The sequence below is a fragment of the Neodiprion fabricii genome, chromosome 5 (genome assembly GCF_021155785.1).
Source record: "Neodiprion fabricii isolate iyNeoFabr1 chromosome 5, iyNeoFabr1.1, whole genome shotgun sequence".
Taxonomy (NCBI): Eukaryota; Metazoa; Arthropoda; class Insecta; order Hymenoptera; family Diprionidae; genus Neodiprion; species Neodiprion fabricii.
The window spans coordinates 5,411,764-5,428,755 of record NC_060243.1 but is presented as its reverse complement, the minus strand read 5'-3'; the positions used below and the strand labels follow the sequence as shown (position 1 = coordinate 5,428,755).

Below are 16,992 nucleotides of genomic sequence, written 5' to 3'. Positions count from 1 at the left end.
GAGTCAGGTGTCGAAGCGGATGAAAAATCGACGAAAGATAGCGAAGAATAAACAAAGAAACTAAAATTTCATTCCATCCAGGATAACCGCGATGGCCACTGTACAAAGTATCTGTGACACGGGTTTGCTACCAAAAAACTGCACGGATTTTTAATTACTGAAACCGGAAGAAATACTCGAGAAATTCCATCGCGTTGGTTTTTTTTTTTTTTTTTTGTTTTTCTTCTTTTTTAACAAGTGTTTGTGGTTTCATTCAGAGTGAAACTCCGGTTTACTCGAAATCTTGTATCCCATTCTTGATTCTGAAGATCGTACGCAAAGGTGATTTCTCACTTTCATTTAATATGTGTTAGAGTGAGACTCTGAGAATAAATACAAACAGGGAAACAGAGAAATGAAATCGGAAACGTGTACGGAGTGGTATCAAAGAGAAGAAGAAAAGGTTTCATAGGAAAAATAGAATGAACACGGAATGCTAAGTATACTTCGTGAAAAATTATTTGTTTAATTTCATAAGAAATATTGCTTAGGTCGTTCCAACGGAGTGGTGGTTTTTTCATTATTTTTACGCAAGGACCTTGTATTTTTTAAAAGCAGTGTACGCGATGGAGGAAAATTGAAGTCACTTTTGTATTCAGCAGAATCGAAAACAAAATATCTACCAAAAACATCCCATGCAGTTGAAATAAAACATTCTTTTGCAGACCAGTGTAATCAAAACCGGCTTCACGTCGAACCGGGATTTCTTGACCTGCGGCAAGAACCCGCAGCGTTTCTCACCTGGCAATTTACAGCGCACGTTCTGTAAGCGTTTTTCAGGCATTCCGTGTTATTCACAACCGCACAATTAGTAGCTACAACCACTTTTCACCTGGCGGGTATACAAGCACGTAACCGATTCCAAATGTCTGTCGTGGTATTCTTATTTCATCGACGATTCCTGTAAATATACATGTAAACTCGCGATACCGAGAATCGTGTGTTACCGACTCTCTGGTTTCACCCAGAATTTTGACCGACCCTGCACGCAGGAAATGGGACACCATACAGGAACTACGGGGCGCAGGTTTCTCGTTCCGAGGTAGCGAGTACGGCTACTCGTATAACATTTTTACCGAGAACTCGATATTTTTGAGCTGAATATTTCTCGTGGTCGAAATGCAGACTCGTTATAAATACATAATAACAAAGTAAATTTAATTAGCAGCTTACGTAGCGAGATAGCATCTGCTGGACGATAAAACGAGATTGAAAAATAAATACAACTGCTCGCGATTTCTGCTATCGGATATTAAAGTTACATGTATAATGATGCGATCGTAATTGCTATGACTCGGAGTCAATAAGAATAACATCAAAAATCGTTAGGGGTCATTCGATAAATGCGTTTGGAAAAATGAGACGTCCTGTTCATTTATATTCCTCGAACATGTTTCGTTATGGATAATCTTAAAAATAGATCGGATTCTGGATTAATAGACAAAAAAGGGTGTCGAGCTTTGTGACGTATTATTTTGAGGGGTTCAGGCAAAATCGTCCAAAAAAGCGATCGTACTTGTCGAACAGTCCCTAATTAGTTTGTAATTAAGTAGAATTGTTGTAACACTGGAGGTTTTGTACGTCGCAGTTAATACTCATAGTTCACTTCACATTTCAGTAGGTATATGCTAGACGGTAAAATGACCTTTGACCAATCACGTAAAGTCGAAATCATAGGTATAATGTATCATTAAATAACAACAACGCGACGATCAGACAGGAATGCCACGTCCTTCAGGATCGGCTACACGCCATCCTCCAGGGACGCGGTATTAAATTAAGATCGTGAGAGCGGCGTGAGTTAACACGGATATTTTCCATCGTCAAGCTCCAGACGAGGTACAATTGGAACACGCGACGTCACTTTGGCCATTCGAAGCATTCCGTTTCGGAGAAGGAACGAATTGGGATTGGGATCTAGATTTTTACCTTGATTTTGAAAATGAAGAGGTCCGAAGTAGGAGCCGGAATACCGAATGGGTGACTGGCTATACGGATACCTATACCTACCAGTCTTGAGCAACGTTGGAATTTACGGTCGGACAGGTATAAGAGGTGTTTGTAATAATAATAATGATGGTAACAGCGTATACGTGCATACGGAAGCATAGATGAAATTCTCGATGAAAATTCTCAACGGCTTATTATAATCGGTAGGGTGTTTACGACATTTCGCTTGTCGTGAAATATATTTTTGACGATCCGTTAAAGACGCTTAATCACGTCCCATGAAATCCTATTTGATTCGGTAGCTTGTTTATACACTGAGAAAAATTTCATTTGTTACAGTAACTAGAAGAATTCAGTAAAACAGGCATCGTTAAAAAAACTGTTTGAATATTGTTGGAACTACGAAAAACGAGGTACGCGTAAACATTTTGCGCTATCGTCGATCCTTTTTTGGTAATTGCAACGGAAAATCAGTTTGTAAGGTTTACTCTACTTTTTTAGTTAAACAAGGCTTTAACGTGAATTTATCGTTGCACGAGCATTAAATTTTCGCAACGGTTGCAAGAAAATCTAGTAAGAGTGATCGTAATGAGAAAGAATAGTAACGGATACCAGACTTTCCGGCAACAGCTAGAAAACTAATTTTCATTTTCTACCCGGAACTATATTTTTCGATTGTGGTAAAAAATGAAAATAGTTAAGGACTGAGCGATAACGGGAAGTAAAAATTTCTCTCAGTGTGACGTATTCGAATCCTACTACAAGTCGGTGTCGGATATACTTTCTCGATTCGATTACAAAGTGCGTTTTAATTTCACGGGAGAGTTGATCCCGAGAGTTAGTCCTCGTTCGTGGCTACGAATTCTTCGGGGATTCTTCAGCAAAGACTACGGCAACGTAATGAAACACTGATCGCATGCCAAAGACACAGAGGTTCCTTTGGGTGAGTGAATTTATTTTCGGCACAAGCCTCGGTAGCGCAGTAGGCAGCGCGTAAGTCTTAAGGTCGTGAGTTCGATCCTCACCCGGGGCATAATTTTGCATCTCGTGAGACTCGCAGGCTCATATTTTCAAGGTCCAGACGGGAGAATATGGAAATTGGCAAGAATATGCGGATCCGCCACGACGAAACGAAAGCGAAGAATTCGGTTCAGGAGTACGGTTTACAAAATTATATAACAAAGTTCGCTATCTCTATAAATAAATCACTATCATTGCATCATTTCTTACTAAGATTAGGACTGTTTTCTGAATCTTTGATGTGATAAAAATTCTCTGATGATAAAAAAGTCTGATTTAAATAGCACCTACAGCGAGTGGCTGCGACAATTTTAGTCTATCTAGTTCGATAGAGCAAGTCGTGCAATTTGTACATCGGAGCACCTCGCGTTGAAAACTAATTGATAAACGATAATGTGGAGCTTCTACACGTGGACTTTGTTCTTATTTACGGGGCTGATAACCGCGGTCTTCTTCTACGTCAAAAGCCAGTTTTCATTCTGGTCAAGGCGAGGCGTTCACTGCCGGAAACCGCACTGGTTCTTCGGCAGCCTGGGAGACTTCCAAGCCGGTAAGTTGGCCCTTCCCGAGTTGCTTCTGGACTTGTACAAGGAGTCGAAGGGCCAGAGATTCGCCGGAATCTGGGAGTTCTATTCTCCCGAATTGGTCGTCCTGTCGCCTGACTTGATCCAGGACATACTGGTGAGGGATTTCGCGACATGGTCGAGTCGCGGCGTGACCGTGAACCTGGACGTCGACCCGTTGGCGGCGAACTTGGTCAACCTCGATGGAAAGAAGTGGAAGGTGGTTCGAAGCAAGCTGACGCCAACGTTCACCTCGGGAAAGCTCAAGCTGATGCAAAATCTGCTACTCGAGTGCAGCAGGGAGTTCATGGATCACTTGAATCGCGTCACAACGACGGACCAGATGGTCGAGGTCAGAGAATTGAGCGCCAAGTACTCGACGGACGTTATAGGTTCCTGCATATTCGGAATACAGATGAACTCGCTGAGGGACGAGAACTCGATATTCCGCGAGATAGGGAAAAAGATATTCCCCTCGTCCCGAATCAAGACCATCTGCAAAACCGTGCAGCTCCACTTTCCCTGGCTCTTCAGGCTACTTAAACTTTCGACGAGGACTCGCGAGGTCACGGAGTTCTTCATATCCCTGACAAAGGCCAACTTCAAGTACCGTGAGGAGAAAAACGAACGGCGAAACGATTTCATGGACCTTCTGAGGGACCTCAAAAACACCGAGGAACCGATCGACGAAGACGATATCGGTGAGTCGGAATCAAAGAGCGAGACGTCTTAACTTCTGGCTGCACTTCGTTATCCGTACTTTCAGAGTTCAACGACGAGCTTCTCGCAGCTCAGGCCTTCATCTTCTTCGGTGCCGGCTTCGAGACCAGTTCTTCGACTCTAAGTTTTTGTCTTCACGAATTGGCCGCGAATAAAAATCTCCAGGATCGTCTGCGCGACGAGGTGCGACGTACCAAGGCGAAAATGGACGGAGATATCACCTGGGATGGATTGAGGGACATGAAGTATCTGGACATGGTATTTCAGGGTACGAGCCAAGCCCCAATTTTCGTACTCTGCGGTATTCGCGGCTTAACTTGACCCCCTTTTCTGCGGTCTTAGAGACCCTGAGGAAGTATCCACCGCTTCCGATCCTCGTCAGGACCTCCGTTAAACCCTACCGCATACCCGACACCGACGTCGTACTGCCCGAGGGAACGGGATGCGTCGTGCCCATCTACGCTCTCCATCACGACCCAGAGTACTATCCCGATCCGCAGAAATTCGACCCTGAAAGATTCGCCGAGAAGCGGAAGAGCCAGCGATCGCCTTTCACCTATTTGCCCTTTGGAGGGGGTCCCAGAATATGCATTGGTAATCATTGCTTCAATTCATTTAACATTTTCAATCTCATTGTCAATTTAATTGACAGGCAAACTAGCAATAAAAGTTATCGATAAGGTGATTACTTCTTGTCAGGTCTTCGGTTCGCCGAGCAGCAGGTGAAGCTGTCAATTTTTCAACTGATAGACAATTTCGAGATTTCTTTGTGCGAGAAATCAAAACACCCGTTACAACTTAATCATAAGGCTGGATTTCTTCAGCCTATCGGCGGTATTTGGCTTCGCCTGTCCCGCAGTACCGTTTCTAATTCGAGTGTCAGGTCTGACAAATGAAAGTTGATCACGTCAAGTCTATTTTCGAAGGAATAATAAATTTCTGGTTAATAAATTTTACTTAGAATGTGATATTTTAATTTTTTTTGAATTTACTTTATTTTTTTACGATAAAGCGTACGGAAAATTTTTGATCTTACTCGCTTTTGCCATTTGTGATCGCTCCTTCATTTCTTTAATATCACGTTTTCGGAATTTTGCTACGAATAATTCAGCTCAATTTTTTTTTCGAATTACGGAAATTCCAATAACGTTCAGTCAAACCTGTGGACAATTTATTCAGAAGAATAAATCCCTGATATGGTGTGTCCCAGACCTCGAGAAAAAAATCAATAAATGATCGTGTGATACGAGTTATTATGAAGGTAGAACGTGTGACTGATAAAAAAATACATTGCATTGTTAGGAATATAACCTTCGGTCAGAATGCAAATGTGTAAGAGGTAATGTACCGAAAATTTTGATCATACCTAATGAAACGTGTTGGAGAATCCGGACAAAGATGAGACATTTTTACAAAAAAAAATTCAACAAGAATCACCATTTACAAAGATAAACAAAATGATTTACAGTATTTTATATCTAGCTATCTATAATATGAACAGGAAATCTGAGAAGTCATTATAAAGATAATTCATGTCGGCACCATAAGTCATTTCTTTTTATCGTGAAATTCTCATTCGTATCACAATTCAAGGAGATAATATTTTACCGAGTCATGCACTTTGAGATATGGCGTCGGGGACAGCAGACGGCGACAAGTAATAAACAACATCGGAAACTACATTGCATAGATGTATGTATAGACTCAATACGAAGATTAGGCGAAGAGTGCGGATAGGTGGTGAGTTGCAGTTGTGCGTATCGTTCACAAGTGCTGCATATTCTCCCACACGTGCATGCTCCCCTCCGGAGTCTCTTGAGAGTAGTCGATGTTGCCCCGACAATAGTTCCAGTGATTTGTCAGTAAAGAACCAGCTGGCAGGGAGTTGGGACCGTCTAACTTATTGCTGCTCCGAAATGTGGGCTATCGGTGTAGTGAGTTTGTGGATGTTGTTGTTGGGCATACCTGTCGCTCTGTACTTCTACCTAAGACGACAGTTCTCGTTCTGGTCCGATCGGAACGCACCGTACAAAGAGGCGGACTGGATCTTTGGCAATCTCGCAGAGTTCGTACGGGGTAAGCGATCCTTAGCCGAGGTCAGCCTGGACCTTTACAAGGAGTTCAAGGGCTCGAGATTCGTGGGAATATGGGAGTTCCATTCGCCGACTCTCTTCGTCATCGATCCGGAGCTGCTGCGTGACATTCTCGTCAAGGATTTTGCGAGCTGGTCGACTCGAGGAACGGCCGCGAACGTGGACGTCGATCCGCTGTCAGCGAACCTGATCCACCTAAACGGAGACACGTGGAAGTCGGTACGGGCGAAACTGACACCCACGTTCACATCGGGAAAACTCAAGCAGATGCATTACCTGCTGCTCGAATGCGGTAAGGACTTCGAAAAGTATCTCAACGCTGCTGCAACCGACGGAAAACCCCTCGAGGCCAGGGAGATGAGCGCCAAGTTCACCACGGACGTTATTGGATCGTGTGCCTTCGGGATTCAGATGAACTCTCTAAACGACGAGGATGCGGTCTTTCGTCGGATGGGAAGAAAGATCTTTGAACCATCGACCAAGGGAAAAATAGTCAGGGCGCTGCAGCGCCATTTTCCCGGGTTGTTTAAGTTCCTTAATCTCTCGGCACACGAGCAAGAGCTCACCGATTTTTTCCTCAAGATAACGAAGGAGAATCTCGAATACCGAGAGCGGAACAACTTGCAGAGGCACGACTTCATGGACCTTCTTAGGAACATGAAGAATTCTGGCGAACCATTGGGCAAGGATGATGTGGGTGAGTTCGGGTCAAGGCGGTCAAGTTCCGCGAGACTCTGACCGCTTTAACCTTCGGTTTCAGAGATAGATTACCGATTTCTGGCCGCTCAAGCCTTCGTCTTCTTCGCGGCCGGGTTTGAAACCAGTTCAACGGCCATCAGCTTCTGCCTCCACGAGCTGGCCGTGAATCAGGATATCCAGGATCGACTCCGGGACGAGATAAACGAAACGAAGGCTGCCAGTGACGGGGAAGTCACGTGGGATGGTTTGAACAGCATGAAGTACCTTGACATGGTTGTTGCAGGTGAGGATTGGCTACATCGTTTTGCAATACAGACGCGACCAGTGAGTCTCCTTGTCTCCTTCGTCGTGGAATGAACCAAATCGAATGTGGATTCTTTTTTCAGAGACCCTGAGGAAATATCCTCCCATCCCTGTTACTACGCGGTGTGCTGTAAAGCCCTACCGCATACCCGGAACGGATATAGAACTGCCCGAAAGAACGGGGTGCATTGCGCCCATCTATGCCCTCCACCACGATCCCGAGTATTATCCCGAACCCGATAAGTTCATCCCCGAGAGGTTCACCGATGAAGCCAAAAGCCAGAGGCCAGCTCTAGCCTACCTTCCGTTTGGAAGTGGACCCAGAGTTTGTATAGGTGACGAGTTTAGCTGATCCTGAAAGTCTGGACTTCCTGATGATGTTCATTTGGTTTTTGACTGTGTCAAAACTATAACAACGAATATTTTGCATCTCGCTTACAGGCCTGCGATTCGCCGAACAGCAAACGAAGCTGGGACTGGTCAAGCTGGTCGAGAACTTCAAGATTACACTGTGCGAAAAGTCCCAGAACCCACTGCAGCTTGATCCCAAGGCTAGGTTCCTGGTTGCGAAGGGCGGAATTTGGATTCGAATATCTAAAAACTCATAATATACATCGGATGTACAATGCAACGAGTTGTTTTTTTTTCTGAAGTGAATTTAAAATTTATGACTTGATGGTAATTAATAATAAAGTGGATTTTATTTGTGTTTGTTCTTGTCGTTTGCAGATGCAATTACTACTTGGAATAGGTCGCGAAATCGTTTTTACTGCTGACGAAAAAACTGCAATTATTCATCTATCAATATTATCTCAGTGCAATTGACCACGAAGTTGTTGTTTTCATTCTGTCATCGGGAAAATCACTCCAGTCGTCTATACATGTTAACCAAAAATTAAAAAACAGTTACTGTATGCACTGACCATGTTATTCTTTTTCCCGTATGATACTCCGGCAATCTTGAACATTCTCTCCTAATTTCCAATAAGATTTTACGTGATAAACTGATGGCAAACAATTACAAGATGCGTAACAACCTACTTCCATGAATCTAGTCTATACAGATTTTGCACTTGAAATTTGTGTATGTGATTATGAGAGCTTTAGTGTTACTAAACAGAGAAGAGTTAATATTTGTCGAAAAAGTATACAATTGCAGTGAGGAGAATGCTATTCCATAAATTAAGAAAATCTTTGACTTTTATCAGCTGAATAGTTAAAATCATAGATTTTCTCAAATTTTGAACTGCAATATGCAATTGAAGTTAATCGAAAGAGTATATAAAAGTACTTGCTGAGGTTTTTCATCTGCTGAATGATTAAAAACCACACATTTTTTTAATTTTGAAACAGCACTTTCCTGGCTACAAAATCAAACTGTTCCGACAAATAGTAATTTTTATATGTTGGATATAACTTAATTCACAATAATCACAGGCATCAATCCCAGGCACAAAATCGGTATAAACTTGTGCTGTAAAAACTAGAAAATCGTTCTTATTTTGCCCAAAACTACAAAAGCAAATATTGGCGGATGTTTAGATATTTTTTCATTGTTTTGATTCATGAAAAAAAACAACATCAATTCACCCCAAGCAGAACAAACAAAAATTTGTTTCGCGACCAGCGTAATCAGATCTCGTCGAATATTCCTTCGTTAAATGACGACATCGAAACGATTATTAGAAATTTCTTCATCTCTAAATTGACCAACAATAAGTCTCTGAATTTCTGAATATTTCTATCTTCGTCGAATTGATGAGATAAACTATATGTTCACATATATACAGAGATAACTGAATCTCCGTCGAGCATATAAACTCATCAAAAGTTCCGCGTGTGCATCGAATCACTGGAGCTTTGTTTACTCTTCTAGAAAAAATTTAATGCGATTGAAAATCCAACTGCCCGAGGATTACGGAATAATTTGCGAATTAACCCGGCTGACAAGCACAGATGGAAAATCATCGTAGGTACGTGGAACGCTTCGCTTCCACATTTTTTCTAGCACCTTCGCTGATTGAGGGGCGTTTATAAATCTAGAGCGGCTCACTCCCCTCGGTTTATGCTGCATTGATTTGTACGTATTTAATATCACCGGAGCTTATTGTCATCCAGAGTATTGTCGTCATTGTGATTTCACACCGTCACTCACATCCCCGTTTCCACATCTACCCGGAGGCAGGGTGTAGAAAAATAAAATTGATGTCCGCGTGCGGAGGGTCGAACCCTTCGAGGTTGATGCTTGGCAGCGATGGACGCCCATTATTCTCCTTCGGTGTGTATGAAAGAAAAGCGGTATAGAGAGGAGAAAAAAAAACGACAGCAAGTAAGAGGGTTCGTAATAAAACTCCTGGTTGCATCGAAACCTTTACCGGTTACCAGGAGTCACTCGTACAGTCACCCTCGGTCATTTGAAAAAACCGGAAATAGAAGAAACCGGAATTAACCCGAGGGAGTCTCCACCCCGACCGACATATGGCCAAACAATCGGGCTCAGCGCCATGCGTCGACGTATTATACGCGGAATTAAACCCTGTGATCTCAAACGCGAGCCTTTGGGCTGTACATGAATTAACGAAGTTTTATTCCAGCGCGGAAATTTTGTACTTTAGACGGATCAAGTCCCGCTGAAAAGGCGACATTCTGCACTGTTTGAAATTTTAACTAAATATAATGTCCCAGCAGATCCAGTTTATATTTGTTTTATTTGTGACGTTAATTATTGTAATTTTAACATTTAAATTGTACTTTTTACTCTTTTTCACTTAGTATTACATCACAAAATGGTTAAATCAATCAAAAAATCAACATGTCATATTTATAGATTGCTTCAAAGATACGCACAAACTGGAACGTTACGTGGGTATGTTTGGAAGATATCTCCCAGCCTACCGCAACCTAAAGCGAATGAAAATCGATGGAGTTACGTGGTATATTTTGCTCCTGATTAATAGGCAAGGCCGTTAGTTTATGGAACCACACTGACTCTTGGGAAACATCGAGGATTTGATAAAAGACAAGATATCATTTTTAACCTGCACCATCACCATCGAAAGTTGATCCACTGTCAGCAAGTACGGTAAATTTCAACGGCAAGTAATAGAAGTCGATGGAAGCAAATCTGACGCAAATGTACCGTCCAACTTTTCTGGAAATGTTGTAAAAACTTCGATCCCATGAGAATGTTCTTCCCCCAATTAAATGTGGAAGCAAGCAATTATGCTTCATGTTTTTGCAGGTTCAAGTTTTTCCAAACTGTGAACTTTGCGAGAGGTCGCAGGATCCTTGGTAGCTTGTCCTCAAGAAATCAAAATCTAGTACTGGTCACAATATCTTCCCGTGCTGGAGTACCGATTCCAGCAATTAGTAAGTGGCACACTTGAGGTTGTAAATATTGTCGAATGAAATGGAAATGAACACCGTTTATGTCATTCGATTTTACAATCGTGCCATTCCCACATTGCATCGTTACGTTAATAGTGATCGTTTTCATGTACCCACTTAACATCTTCTATCTTGAGCAATTACCTATAGATTCACGTCCCACTTGACCGATGAATAATACATCACCCATTCAGTTCCAAACCGAAGTGTAGAATAACCTGCAATTAGTGTTGCCTTCACTTCTCCTCTTTGTTTCTCTCATACTGTTATAAGGTTTAATTACACGTGTCGCATTAGTCGAAAGAACCTGATCAGAAACATACTTGCGGCTTCAGTATGCCTAAAGCTTTTTATAAAATTGTCACCTTGCCATTTTCAATGGTCGCCCGAGGCTCCAATTGGCTCTAATTGGTTATAATTGGTTCGCTCGTTGACCTTGGAATTACAAGAGTGACGGCGCAAGTGATTCAATTTGTGAAAGGCTCGATTTGACTTCGATTCATTATAGAATTTGTGTCGTTCTGAAGTTGAAGGAAAGCCTCCAAAGGGTTTATCACCAGTGATTTAGTTTAAGGCATTTTTGTGGCTGTAAATACGTGGTTTTTGACTTGGCGTTATCTATGGATAGCGCCGCTCGGTGCTTTAACATTTGGTTACTGCTATATCCGTAATCAGTTTTCGTTCTGTGCCAAGAGGCATCCTTTCTACAGGGAATCGCAGTGGCTGCTTGGAAGCTTTGGAGATTTCGTTAAGGCTGAGGTTGCCCTGGACATCTACAAAGAGTTCAAAAAGACGAGATTTGGTGGAGTTTCGCTGTTAAACTTGCCGTATCTGTTCGTTATGGACCCGAAGCTGATCCACGACATCATGGCGAAGGAATTTGCAATGTGGTCAAGTCGCGGTTTGTTGTCAACTTGAAAGTTGACCCGCTTTCCGGACACCTGTTTAACCCAGACGGTACGAAAATCCTCCCCAGTTTGAACCGGAATTTACATTTCTTTTTCCGAAGGATATTTTCTGGCTCTCGGTCAGTGAAAGTCATTCCAATACTAGGCGTATTAAACTACATTCCATAAAAAAAATCTAGCTGAGACTGCTACACGGTGTTTAATTACCATTATCCCTTACCAAAAAATGTGGTTCGTTGCACTGTTCTTTTTGGGCACTGACATTTCTTCCACCTTATATTTTTCTGATTGTTAGATGCTACTGACGGTGGTGGTCCACAGTTAGAAAAGCTCAACTTACATTTTTTAAACGTTTCGAGTTATGCTTTACACATTCCAATTATCCTGAAAGTACGCGATTGTAGAGGTACATAAATTTTCGCGTCTACCTGGCACTCGCAAGAATTTAGACAATGGTTCATGTTTTCTCCTCCATTGACGTACGGATAACGCAAACATTATTTGCAAAAGGGGAAACACACATCAAACACAACATATTACTTGGATAACGATAGCAGAAATTATCATTTTCGTAAAGTAGATTATTTCAATAATTATAGGTTGTACGTCGGAGAAAAAAATACATCAAACATTCGTGTTATCTTAATACCGATACTGAAGTTATCACGTGCCTACAGTTCGTGCATAATTCGTAACGTTACGTATTTTACGTTCAATAAAACCTTCTATGGTCAAGTGATAAGTTTCCGAACGAAACAATTTTATTCAATTGCGTATGAGCCGACGGTTTTCATCGATTTCTTCACCACACGTACGGGACTTGGAGGGCTTACCGATTATTCCAAACTTGTTAGTCATGTACTGTTTAGAAAAATCGGAACGCTTCTGCGTACCGCGGAAGCGTTCCGATGTTTCCTCTAATTGTAGGAACCCCGTTGTGGTTCTCAGCATCCGTTTAAATTCTGTTCTGCTCTCGCTTGCGGTTTTCGACTATATGTATATTAAGCAAATCGATGCGGGATTATTTGATCAAGTGCCTACGTAGCAAGGGTAATTTATACGATTCTGATCAATCGCTGAACAGCAGTACGATGATAAAAGTGTATTCAATAAATTTTATGAATAGTATTTTGATAACTTCCAGTATGATTCGATTGTGCCGTCCGCAGATGCGAAAAAAATTAATAAATAAAACGGATACAAGTGAAAATTTAGCATCAATCAAGTATGAAATCGGTAGTTTTCTCGATCAGAATTCGTGGGATCGTTACACTTTTACCGCGTGATGTTATTTCGTTTCCACTCTTATCGCATATAGTTACATTCACTCAAGTTACAGGAGTTTATTTCTTTCGGTGATAACGTCAAATTGCGCATATTTATATAAGTATAACGATATACTGACTCTCACGATGAAACTGCCAAAAAAATATTAAGACGTTTCAGATCTGTACATGTGGAATCCACTCTTGAAAAAGTATGAATTCAATATGCGTTGCAGAAAAACAAAGTGAGATAATCGCGTGGCTATCAAATATCACGTGACCGATAATACTAACCGCAGCTCTTCTCGAGCTTTGATATATTGCCATACTCTTCTCACTGGGAAAACAGTTTGATTTCGATCCGCACGGTGAACGCTAGCATTCGTATCTCCAGACTTCATCCAAAGAGCAGTAACCAATTAAGTTGAAGAACCGAATTTATCACCGTCAAACAATGTTCACCCAAATTGTAGTTAACACGTGCTTGGTATTGGTGGGTGTGCTGACTGTCTTATACTTGTATATTCGTCGCCAATTTACTTACTGGGAGCGACTAGGCGTGCCGTACGTGAAACCAGATTCGTTTCTAGGAAACTTTGGGGATTCCTTTACGAAGAAGAGACCCATGTCTGAAATGCTGATTGAGATATACAATAAATCCAGTGGAAAAGGGTTTACGGGTGTGTGGAACTTTTTCTCGCCAGCACTGTTTCTCGCCAATCCTGAGGTGCTGCGCGATATCATGATAAAGAATTTCGACGCGTGGACCGACCGTGGAGTACCTAAGAATCCGGAGTCCGATCCGCTTTCGCAGCACGTGGCCGCCCTGGATGGAAAGATGTGGAAGGACGTGAGAGCGAAACTGACGCCAACGTTCACATCCGCGAAACTCAAGCACATGCATCACCTGTTCTTGGAGTGCGGGAAAGACTTGGAGAAATATCTGGAGTCTTTGGTTTCAAAAAATGAGGCGATCGAGGCCAGGGAAGTCAGCGCCAAATTCGCCACGGACGTAATCGGCTCCTGTGCCTTCGGGATTCAGATGAATTCACTTAGTGACGAAGATGCCGCCTTTCGTAACATGGGGAAAAAAATGCTCGATGTAACAATGGGACAGCGATTCGCCATTGTTGTGGTTCTGTGTTCTCCGTGGTTGTTCAAGAAACTGAAGCTATCTCTGACACGGCGAGACGTCGAAGAGTTCTTCCTAAGATACACCAGGGAGGCCTTCGAGTATCGGGAAAAGAACAACGTGCAGAAGCACGACTTCATAGATCTTTTGAGGAATCTCAAAAACGTGGATCAGTCACTCGGCGAGGGTGAAACAGGTACGTTAAGCTTATTTTTGCGACACACCAATGCTGATCTCGAAGACGTCGTGTTATCCTTGACAATTGTTTTCAGTATTCGACGATAAACTCCTGGCTGCCCAAGCGTTTGTTTTCTTTGGGGCCGGTTTCGAGACGAGCTCTACAACGATTGGGTACGCCTTTCACGAGCTGGCTGTTAACCAGGATATGCAAGACCGTCTGCGAAAGGAATTGCATGAAATGAAAGCCGCTAACAAGGGTGAAATCACCTGGGATGGTTTGCAGGGTATGAAGTACTTGGACATGATATTCCAAGGTATGTATAATTTCGTTCTGAATAGGGTGACTACACCAGTAAACGATTACCCACCAATAATTGAACGTACCAAAGAATACATAGTAATGTTATCATGATTGTCCAATCATTGGCCTATCCACCCTATTCGCTTTGCAATTGTACACCGTGTGACATATCTGAGAGACTATCGAGCCACAGTGATGTCTGGAATGATGATTTCATCACTTTCCTTTCTTGCAGAAACTCTGAGAAAATATCCAGTAGTTCCGCAAGTCAGCCGAGTCTCGGTAAAGCCTTACCAACTTCCTGGTACGAATGTGGTACTACCGTCAGGATCAAGATGCATAATTCCCATCTACGCCTTCCACCACGATCCGCAATTCTTTCCGAATCCGGAAATATTCGATCCAAAGAGGTTCACTGACGAGGCAAAGGCCCAGCGACGCCCTCTTACTTTTATACCCTTCGGTGGTGGGCCCAGGAATTGTATAGGTAATAAAACTTCACTGTCATTAAATACAAGGAGAAATACCTGGAACTGAAGAACGTTGTTCTTGGAGTTGAACCGATTGATTAACACAATTTTTCGTAGCTTCTCGGTTCGCGGAGCAACAGACGAAAATTGGTATCGTCAGTGCGATCGACAAGTTCAAGCTTTCACTATGCGAGAAGTCACAAAATCCAATTCAATATAAAAAAGGTGAACTTTTTCTTCACTCGGATATTGGAGTTTGGATTAAGGTGTCTCGCATTGGTGCCGATAACAAATGATGAGACTGCTCTTTGTTGGCTGAATGAAACCGATCGAGAATTCACAGCCAATACACTACGGGAAGTGCAAATTTTTGCACAATTTTTGACGTCACATACAAACTAGTGCTACGAAGTGTTTTGACACAAATCTGACTAAAAAATAACCTCCCGATTCTTTCTCGACATAGATTTTTTAATTTCTGCCGTGTATACGCAGATGCATTTATAACCAATAATCGAACAATCCTTCAGAATATCAAACACTCTAGCTTGTATGGACGAGAATGAAATAATTTAAAACCTTGTCTCGAGTTTCAGTCGAATCTCGAAGAAAAATTTGACGAAGCGTATACAACGCAATAAGCTTTTTCTACACATAACGCTTATCTGGAAACACATCGCATTAATTATGTTTACGAATACCAACGTCGAACTGGCCTAGAGCTGGTGGCTAATTTAGCGTAGTAAATTGCTTAAGAAGATGTCAACGAATTCCGAAAATAACACAAGAACTCGAGGGAAGAAACATGAAAAGCATCAGTCTCGGTAAACAGAGAGCTCTAAATGACACTGGAGTCAGTTTTCATTTCACCTTGCGCAACTTCAGACTCGTAAATGATGTTTTTCAACGGATAGAGGGAAGATTGGTGTCGCAGTGTGAAATGAACTTTGCAACGCCAAGGGTATATTGTCGGTGAAAATTGACAGGGACTAGCCAAGAGACTTAAAGAATGGTGTCATATGCTCCGACCTCTGGACGTTGGATATGAATCTGACGCAAGCGTTGAGCGCAAGGAGAAGCTCGGTTTCAGGATCGAGGATAAATAACGGAAGACTCAACATTCTAGCTAGAACCAGTCTAAAACAGAGTTAATTGCTATGTGGCGAATCCAACAATTATTAATTTCGTACAGACAGTGGATGATTGAATAATTGTGCTGAAGGAAAAAAATGATTTTAAACAGGAATATTGTTTTATTAGCGATGCAAGTATTCTAGTATTATATATGTGACCTATCAACCACGAATAAAACGGACGTGTATCAACCGTAAAGTCGATTACATAAAATGAATTTCTTTTTATTTAATGGAATAATGCGAAATACTGTGCGTGTACAATTTTTTCAAATTTACAAATTTCTATGTTGTGTGAGAGCACCAGGAATAATTACGTCTATGAGTCATCATTAAAATTAAAGGATATAAGTAATACATTTCACCTTGAAACTTCGAATTAACCCAAGTAACAAAATTCACATTCGTGTGTGTCATGGATTCTATTCTATTTCGAGCAATATTTATTTGGTGGATACGTGTACGTCATTACGTATAAATTGAATGGTTCAAAAAATCTCTACAATTATAACAGGATATCGGATGCGAATTGTATTTTAAACACGGAGTCTATTGATTGTATACGGTGAGAAATTTATTTCGAATTTCAGGAACTGCCAAGAAATTGCGAGTCGTTATAAATTAATTATTAATTACATACGCAAACATAGCCAAGTTACTCGAATTGGCCGTGCAATGTTTATGAAATAGCCACAGCTATTAGCCGCTAATGATCACGGTTGGTAGCAATAGTGCGCATGGACCTTGTTTACAGAAACGTCAAGGTACTAGATTCCTGCAAAGCCACGGTAGCTTGCATCTTTCGGTTGTTGTTACCTGGAAGTTATAA

The 16,992-nt window shown here is 41.7% G+C and overlaps 3 protein-coding genes and 1 long non-coding RNA gene across 5 annotated transcripts; 3 read left to right on the top strand and 1 right to left on the bottom strand.

The window, feature by feature from the left end:
* Positions 1–3,260: 3,260 nt before the first annotated feature.
* LOC124182479 (probable cytochrome P450 6a13) lies at positions 3,261–5,248 on the top strand. Its single transcript, XM_046569807.1, has 4 exons — positions 3,261–4,273; positions 4,339–4,560; positions 4,635–4,886; positions 4,992–5,248. Exons 1-4 carry the CDS (start codon positions 3,403–3,405, stop codon positions 5,186–5,188), a joined length of 1,542 nt encoding a protein of 513 aa, XP_046425763.1. The 5' UTR covers positions 3,261–3,402; the 3' UTR covers positions 5,189–5,248.
* A 644-nt stretch (positions 5,249–5,892) lies between these two features.
* Positions 5,893–8,305, top strand: LOC124182478 (probable cytochrome P450 6a13). Of its 2 annotated transcripts, XM_046569805.1 has the most exons (5): positions 5,895–7,082; positions 7,146–7,367; positions 7,471–7,722; positions 7,829–8,021; positions 8,117–8,305. In XM_046569805.1, exons 1-4 carry the CDS (start codon positions 5,987–5,989, stop codon positions 7,993–7,995), a joined length of 1,737 nt encoding a protein of 578 aa, XP_046425761.1. In that variant the 5' UTR covers positions 5,895–5,986; the 3' UTR covers positions 7,996–8,021; positions 8,117–8,305. The 2 variants fall into 2 exon arrangements, with proteins under 2 accessions (XP_046425762.1, XP_046425761.1); XM_046569806.1 differs by having other exon boundaries at positions 5,893–7,082; positions 7,829–8,305.
* Positions 8,306–10,650: 2,345 nt separating this feature from the next.
* On the bottom strand, positions 10,651–12,179 carry LOC124182491. The gene is made up of 2 exons (XR_006870774.1): positions 11,903–12,179; positions 10,651–11,823 (listed from the first exon to the last, which is right to left on the bottom strand). It is a non-coding gene; the product is annotated as an uncharacterized LOC124182491 (long non-coding RNA).
* A 595-nt stretch (positions 12,180–12,774) lies between these two features.
* On the top strand, positions 12,775–16,142 carry LOC124182483 (probable cytochrome P450 6a13). Its single transcript, XM_046569813.1, has 4 exons — positions 12,775–14,275; positions 14,352–14,573; positions 14,796–15,047; positions 15,148–16,142. Exons 1-4 carry the CDS (start codon positions 13,402–13,404, stop codon positions 15,324–15,326), a joined length of 1,527 nt encoding a protein of 508 aa, XP_046425769.1. The 5' UTR covers positions 12,775–13,401; the 3' UTR covers positions 15,327–16,142.
* The last annotated feature ends 850 nt before the right edge of the window (positions 16,143–16,992 follow it).

What these genes read in the sequence shown, in the direction of transcription:
- LOC124182483 (XM_046569813.1), top strand. Translation starts at nt 13,402, where the DNA reads ATGTTCACCCAAATTGTAGTTAACACGTGCTTGGTATTGGTGGGTGTG. An exon ending in ACTCGGCGAGGGTGAAACAG is followed by an intron (nt 14,276 to 14,351) that starts GTACGTTAAGCT and finishes AATTGTTTTCAG; the next exon opens with TATTCGACGATAAACTCCTG. An exon ending in TGGGCCCAGGAATTGTATAG is followed by an intron (nt 15,048 to 15,147) that starts GTAATAAAACTT and finishes AATTTTTCGTAG; the next exon opens with CTTCTCGGTTCGCGGAGCAA.
- LOC124182479 (XM_046569807.1), top strand. Translation starts at nt 3,403, where the DNA reads ATGTGGAGCTTCTACACGTGGACTTTGTTCTTATTTACGGGGCTGATA. An exon ending in GATCGACGAAGACGATATCG is followed by an intron (nt 4,274 to 4,338) that starts GTGAGTCGGAAT and finishes CCGTACTTTCAG; the next exon opens with AGTTCAACGACGAGCTTCTC. An exon ending in TCTGGACATGGTATTTCAGG is followed by an intron (nt 4,561 to 4,634) that starts GTACGAGCCAAG and finishes CTGCGGTCTTAG; the next exon opens with AGACCCTGAGGAAGTATCCA.
- LOC124182478 (XM_046569806.1), top strand. Translation starts at nt 5,987, where the DNA reads ATGTATAGACTCAATACGAAGATTAGGCGAAGAGTGCGGATAGGTGGT. An exon ending in ATTGGGCAAGGATGATGTGG is followed by an intron (nt 7,083 to 7,145) that starts GTGAGTTCGGGT and finishes CTTCGGTTTCAG; the next exon opens with AGATAGATTACCGATTTCTG. An exon ending in CCTTGACATGGTTGTTGCAG is followed by an intron (nt 7,368 to 7,470) that starts GTGAGGATTGGC and finishes TTCTTTTTTCAG; the next exon opens with AGACCCTGAGGAAATATCCT.